Genomic DNA, 7798 nt, shown 5'->3' on the forward strand with positions numbered 1-7798 from the left:
CTTTTGCTTGGAGAGAAGAGAAGGAAGGAAAGTGGTTCAGTTTCTTATGAAGAGATTATTAATTAAGCACAATAAAATGATTATCTCTTTATTATTATTTATTTGATAGAAGCATTGCTTGTTAAGAGTGTCATTCTACAACGTGACAATACCTTGTCCATCCAGCAATGTAAGAAAAGATTATTCCCCTCTCTATCCAACTAAAGCAAACGTCTTCTTTAAGTACTTTGGTTACTCATCTCTTAATTATTATTATAATAAAAACTCAGATGAAGCATATGACTTTATGTTATATATATATTTCATCAGATCCCAATACTAACTGTCGTTTCATGACAGTTAAAATTTTCCAGCAATATGGCACATTTTGTATATACTTTTTTATACTCAATAATGGCAAACGAATATATATAGGTGAATTCTATCCAACCCCTCTAAAATAACATGTAAGTTACCCTTTATGATGTGTCACATTATAATTAAAATAGAAGATCTTAATTTGAATTAATTTATCTAAATTTATTATTTTAGATGATTTTATTATTATTTTTTTTTCTTTAACAACTAATCTGTCCAAAATGTAAATCCTCACAAATTCTGAGGTTTATTTGTCATTTTACTCAAAAATCAATTACTAAATTAGTTATTATACATGTTAAAATATAAATTATACATTAAAAATAGGTTAAACAATAATTAATTTGATCGATAACTGAATTTTAGTGTGCAGTTAGTATTTTTGTTTATGAATTGTTTATCTAAAGAGTCTTCACAATGAGACAGAAGAATCAAATTGCTGGCATCAATTCTAGTGGGTAGAACATTATTATTTTACAATTCAAAAAGGGGAAGATTCAAAGAAGAAAAGGGAAGATGCAATAGCGTATTCAACTAGTAACTTACGCAATCCCAATTCTGAAGAGAAAAAGTTGTCATGCATCACAGAAACCATGGCAGGAATTGAACTCGCCTTATCAGAAAGCAAAGCATCAAGGTTACTTCTTCATAAACAACTTCACTCATTTCACCAATGTAACCACCTTTTTTATCAACATCCAAACAGTGTATGTAGCTATGGAGAAGAAAACGCCTCTTATATCCTTGGATTCAACATTACACGCAACTTTGCTACTCCTTGCATTAGTTTTCATCCAAGGTATGCTTACTATGCAAATTCTCCATTCTACCGCACCTTTTGCACCACATCCTAGAGATTATACTTATATCCAAAAATTGTGACATTGTATTTGATATTCTAAATTTCTAATGCATAGTTAAACGAGTTTTCTTTTTTAGAAATATGTTAGGTAAAGGTGAGAAAATATGGAAATAAAAGATAAAGACAAGATATAAAACACTGTTTTTATTTGTCTCTAATGTTTTGATTATTTTTACATATCCTAAAAATTGAAAATTGTTATCAAATTATCAACTATCAAGACACACTAGCATGAGATAAATTTAAGCTAAATAAATTTATGTATAAATTACAGAGGTGCAAGGAATTGGTGTTAATTATGGCACAATAGCAGATAACCTTCCTCCACCAGCTGAAGTAGCAAAATTCCTCTCAAAATCCACCATCATTAACCGGGTGAGACTCTTCGATGCCAACCCCGAACTCCTACGCGCTTTTAAGGACACAAGAATCGAGGTCACAATAACCGTCCCTAACAACCAAATCCCACGTGTAACTAACTTAACCGTTGCACGTGAATGGGTCCAAACCAACGTCCAACCGTTCATCCCTTCAACTAAATTAGTTAGAATTCTCGTTGGCAACGAAGTGTTGTCCACTGCCAACAAACTTTTAATTAGCAACTTAGTCCCTGCAATGCAAACACTCCACGTGGCACTTGTTGAGCTCTCAATAGATAGCCACATAAAAGTTACCACACCACACTCTCTGGGCATTTTGGTAAATTCAACTACACCTTCCGGTGCGAGATTTAGGCAAGGCTATGATACTCATGTGATTAAACCAATGCTTAGTTTTCTTAGAGATTCGAATTCACCATTCATGGTTAACCCTTACCCATTCTTTGGATTTTCCGTTGATACCCTTGATTATGCACTTTTCTTACCCAATTCTGGCATGGTTGATGACGTCACTCATCTACGTTACACCAACATGTTGGATGCACAACTTGATTCTGTTTATTCTGCCATGAAGGTTTTGGGATTCGAAGATGTTGAGATTGTGATCGGTGAAACGGGCTGGCCCACTAAGGGAGACCCGGCCCAAATTGGTGTGGATCCAATGAGTGCTTCGGAGTACAATGGGAATCTCATACGTCATGTCACTTCCGGGGTTGGAACTCCTCTCATGCCTAACCGGACTTTTGAGACTTATATTTTTGCTTTGTTTGATGAGAACTTGAAACCCGGCCCAACATGCGAAAGGAATTTTGGGCTTTTCTGGCCCAATATGACTCCTGTCTATGACATTCATATAATGAGGAACACTGCCATTGGGGTTGCTCATTATCGTCATAAATCACGTTTAATAATCATGGTTATTTTAAGCTTCATTGGTTCCTGGCGGGGTTCAATATTTTTGTAGGTTCAATATCTTGCAAACTGGAGTATTTAAAGAAGGTTCAATTTGTGATCACTTGAATTTTATCATTGGAATGAGGGAGATAAAAGAATGCAACTCAGAAACCAATGGTAAAAGCTACAATCTATGGGACCGTTTGACTTTTGGAATGCTCCATTATAAATAGACCTGCTCCGGGTACTATTGGATCTATATTTTGCTGGAAGAAGAAATACATGTACCTCTCGGAACAGTATCGTCGCATATAAGCAAAAGAAAAAGGTAAATGGGAACTTTAATTTTGACATGCTCAGTCGAATACTTGTATTCTATTCGTATACTTAAGTATTCTACTCAAATTGGACTGCAGATATTTTTAGTGGAAATCATACGTCAAAACTACATTTTGGCCATATGTTTATTACTTGTAAAAGACATATACTCTTTCTTTTGTAGGAACAATAAGAGCATTATCTACAGACTACAGCATTGATATGGAAGCCATAGCAGAATTGGATATTTTGGATGCAGAGACACCAAAAAAACAGACAGTATGCCACACACCTTTGATGCAACTCATGCAAGCACGCAACCATGTCTACAAACAATGACAATATCGCTTGGGGTGGTGTTCACAGCTGTTGGTGGTAGCAAAATGTTCCTGAAGCCTCTTAAGCCGCATTTGGTAACTAGAACAGAAATGAAAAACACTAATGCTAGGTTAACAACTTTTGTTGTACAAGCTTGAGAAGCTCACGTATTTGTGTTTATCCATATATTTGAGTTACTAATATATATAAATACGAAAACTTCTCAAACCAATAGTTTTAAAATAAAAGAAATACTATTTAGTGAATAAAAAACATGCAAAAGAAGAATAAAATTTACATCCTTTTCTATAAATGTACTTCATAGTTCATATGTGAGTATAATAATATTATACCAGTATGGAAGAAAATGAGGAATTCAAAATATATTTGCAAAATTTCCTATATACTAAATTAAATATAATTACTCCATTTAAGAGGATCATAAATGAGAATAGATCTATAAAAAATTAATAAAATCCTCAAACATATCTCTCCTATAAAGTGGTAAAAGAATAAAAGTTAGAGTTATACATATTTCCCTGAACCATACTCTATAAATCTCTTCATTTCCTCCTCCACTTCAAATCTCTTAAACCTCTCCCTTCTCACTACCTATTTCCTGAAGCATGCTCTCTTTCAAAAAAAGTATACCGATGCTAGTCTTTCTTGTATACATCTTGTGTGATCAAATTTCAAATGTAATGGACCATAAATTTGGAGCTGAGCAAAGGAAACTAGAAATCTTCAGAATATACTTGATTTAAACCATTTTCCTAGTAGGTGCATATCCGGGGAGTACAGTGAAAATGGTAGCTATCCCAACGACTAAGGAGTGAAAAATTGAGTTATATAGTATGTGCATTGTGTATGAATAGATTTTCCCAAGGTTGTGTTTTGCCAAGATATACAGCCAAAAGCAGTTCTGAAACAGGCTGGGAATCAATTTGCTTCCGAGATGCGCTGCATACAAGGCCAGTTAAACTCACATATGTCACGTGAGGAACTGCCATCGTTGTCTTTCAAGTTTGTGTCTGCATTATGCTTCACTAAATACTCAGCTATTGCTTCCCGCTCACAGACAACGGCGTAATGCAGTGGTGTTTGTCCATCATTATCCTTATAAAAGTATAACACACGACAATATAAGCAAATTTTCAAATTCAGCAATTGGGAAATAAGTAAAAATGCATAGAACGGTCTTCTACTGCACATGCTAAACTTTGAGTGTTAGTTAAGCAACTATTGCAATAAGGAATAACACTTAATTTAACATTCAAGCTAGCTTCCATCCTGTTTCCATTCCTCTAAAACTCTAAAGCATATAGATTAGCTCAAATATGTTAAGTACTTAAATTGGAATGTTTTGAATTGGTGGCCACGATCCACGGCCCAGTGTAATGGTGTCCGACCTTCACTGTCTGCAATCACTCTCATTAATCAAATATTGAGAAAGGGAAAGCATAATAGCAAACTAAATGATTTGATATAGTGTTGTAGCACAGAAAAATGAAAAAAAAAAAATCCTTTATGACTATAGGAAACCGATGGTTAAATCACTGGCAATAAAACAGCATAAACAATATTCCTGGTAATACCAAAGAGGAATCTTTTCGGGAGATCAATGGCGATCTAGAAGAGCAATTTATCTACTAATATCAGATATAATGTGATGATGACCAATGCTGTAGCACAACTACCATTTTCAAAAAAAAAAATTGAAAACCTGTTTCATAAAATAATTTGTTGAGAGAATGTACTATGAAGGACAAAAAAAATACAATTTTACTATAGCTACTTCATTTATTACGAATCAAAACTCCCCATTTTCAAAAGACAACTGGGAATCATCCATGTTACTCAAATGTGCAAAATACAGTGTGAGACAAGGACAAATGAAAGACTAAAATGAAAAATTGAACATGTAGCAACAAAATGTTCATAACTGCCAAGCTCAAGCTATGCTTGCCAAGCAATGCTACCAAAAGTAATTAGCAATGGTACTTAATGCTTGGCACAGGCCATTATGATAACCTCATTCCACTTAACAACCAGACAAGCATCATTTCACAATTTTCAGCACACTTGTGAGTTGTGATTGATAAGTAAAAGGGGAATGGAAATAGCTATGAATAACTCACCCTTGACATTCACTGAAACACCATTTTCAACACACTTGAGTAGATTAACCGCATCCCCTTCTCTGGCAAATCCATGAATGGCGTCCATTTTCCTAAAGAAAATAGGGAAACAATATCTGTCAATTTTCTGTTCTTTATACAAACTATACCTTTTGAATAAAGCTCCCCATTTTAAGTTTTATAATTGCTCAAAAATTCACAGGATATATTGGTTATTGGTTCTTGATATATTAGAATACAATAAAATAGAAGCACAGAAAGATTCAACAACAATTATTTGTAAAACTTAAATTAGCCCATAAACTTCTTCACTAGAATAGAGAGGATCGCTGATGCTTTCAAACATAAATAAAAATGCGAGTAGGTGACATACAAGAAAGGCAAATGGGAAAGTAGACAGATAAATACTAGTATTGTCAACAAGGATGGAAATTCTTCGTCCCCGAATTATGTCCCCTTCTCTATAATCCCACTAATCACCTCATGCCACATGGAAATAAGTAGTATACGAATTTGGAAAGTGCATAAAACTGTTAATGTTTTACACTGCTTATCTTCAACATTGCAAGAGATGAGTAGTGGATCCGAAACAGAACCTGACGTGGAACAGTTTCAAGGTAAGCACATATAACTATGTCTGAGTCTCAATCCTAGTTCAAAGTAGTTAATTAAGGTAGAGATGTGGAATACAAGAGAAATAATATAAAAAAAAAGATATATCAAGTGGAAAACTGTAATGAAATAAATCCCTAAAAGGTCCTGTAATGTCAACAGAAAAGTAGAAGAAATTAAACCCATTAATATAAAAAAAAGATATATCAAGTGGAAAACTGTAATGTGAAACAATATGCATGGATGGATATAAAACTACTTACAAAGCATGACCACCTCTATTAATTGAATTTTCATACAACTGAAAGTTCTAAGAATCTTACAAGTCACTACCAGAGTCCTCTTCAAACACGAAGCTGCTGAATACTGGTCCCATTGGTCCCTTAGACTCTGAACCAGAGCCGCCACTGTCACCATCACTGCCTTTGTCCCTCTGTCATTGAAACAACAATTAGAGACTGATCACATTCATTTTAAATATACCATTCTCCATTTTGACAAAAGATACAGCAATTCATCTAATAAATAACACGATAAACATCTTATTAGATCACCGAAAGTGAAGCTCCATCAAGCCATGAGGGATATAGCTCTGTAACAATATCAATGTACTTCTGCATCGCATCTTCAGGAGTCATAGCACCCAATTTTTGCCATGCTTGCCTGTAAAAATGGTTGCCAAATAAAATAAAAGAAGAATATGACAAAACAAAAAAGAAAAGAACCATATTGAATCAGCTACAATCCCAAAAAGGCATATAATTAAGAGTTTAACTAACAAGATCCCCAAGCTTTTATATATTTCTTATACAATAAATACTTGGAAAACTCGGAATTCTTAATTTTCCAGCACAAATTTTCTACATCTAACACCATAAGTGAGCTACTATATATAAATAGAAACTTAAAAAAGCACACTTCCATTAATTTTTAGCATCCAATGAAAACATTAAGCCTAAAATGCTACTAGCCAAAAATCAACGGCAATGGCAAGAAAGAAGAAAAAAGCACACTACCATTTCGCTCGAGCCGTCATTTTCAGCGCTGAGGGTTGCGGCACACTACAGGGACCTTCGGTGGCAATCTTGTAAAGCCCATAGAGCTGCAGCTGCACATCCGTCGACACCTTCTGAGATCGCTGATCCGCCGCCGCGGCCGCAACAAACGCGGTCGCAGCACTGAACGCCTCATCGAGTTCCGTGCTCTCCACGCCTTCCCAATCGTCGTCGTCGTCACTGTCGCTGCCCACTCCACTGTGAGTCGGGCTCCCCTGCTCAGCCGATACGGACTCGGTCTCGTCAGCATCGGACCTTGTGAAAGTGGTCCCAAGCCCAGGTCCAGGAACGGCACCGGTTGTGTGAGGTTCGGGAGGGGAGGCGCGAGTGTCGTGCTTGGTGGCGAGGACGGAGGAGATGAGCTTGGCGATGAGGAAAGAGACAATGAGGCCGACGAAGATGGATTGGAGGAGGGGCTGCCACTCAGCCATGGCGGAAACCCTAGAAATGGAGGGAGGGTTACGGAAAATGAAGACTAGGGGTAGAGGATGGTCATTTTGGTTTTGGATTGAGAAAATCGAGGAAGATTGGAAAGGAAGGGATTTCCGATACTGAAGCACTTATAGCGGAGGAAGGGCAGGGAAAGCTGTTTTCTGCTATGCTGTTGGAGAAATATTTGCACCTCAGTAAAGTTTAGTTACTATCTGTTCTAAAAATATTGACTTACAAAAGGGATTTGTTTTAAAATAAATTTAATATTTATGGATTTGTGTTCTTTTAAAAAATTTATATTTCTTTATACTATGTTAATTATAACGATGACAACATGGGACTAATATCAGCACGTTTGTACTATCAAGGAACAAATGTATAATATCATCTTAGTTATTATACAAAAGAAATCATTTTATCAGAATTTGATAT

General features: G+C 35.6%; 2 protein-coding genes across 2 annotated transcripts; one reads left to right on the forward strand and one right to left on the reverse strand.

The window, feature by feature from the left end:
• On the forward strand, positions 636–3766 carry LOC107647558 (glucan endo-1,3-beta-glucosidase-like). Its single transcript, XM_021105064.1, has 3 exons — positions 636–1156; positions 1494–2821; positions 2996–3766. Exons 1-2 carry the CDS (start codon positions 1075–1077, stop codon positions 2561–2563), a joined length of 1152 nt encoding a protein of 383 aa, XP_020960723.1. The 5' UTR covers positions 636–1074; the 3' UTR covers positions 2564–2821; positions 2996–3766.
• Positions 3603–7585, reverse strand: LOC107605229 (acyl-CoA-binding domain-containing protein 1). Its single transcript, XM_016307030.2, has 5 exons — positions 6896–7585; positions 6434–6542; positions 6203–6312; positions 5268–5359; positions 3603–4547 (listed from the first exon to the last, which is right to left on the reverse strand). The coding sequence occupies exons 1-5, from the start codon at positions 7363–7365 to the stop codon at positions 4456–4458; spliced, it is 873 nt and encodes a 290-aa protein (XP_016162516.1). The 5' UTR covers positions 7366–7585; the 3' UTR covers positions 3603–4455.

The sequence above is a fragment of the Arachis ipaensis genome, chromosome B06 (assembly GCF_000816755.2).
Source record: "Arachis ipaensis cultivar K30076 chromosome B06, Araip1.1, whole genome shotgun sequence".
NCBI classification, from domain to species: domain Eukaryota; kingdom Viridiplantae; phylum Streptophyta; class Magnoliopsida; order Fabales; family Fabaceae; genus Arachis; species Arachis ipaensis.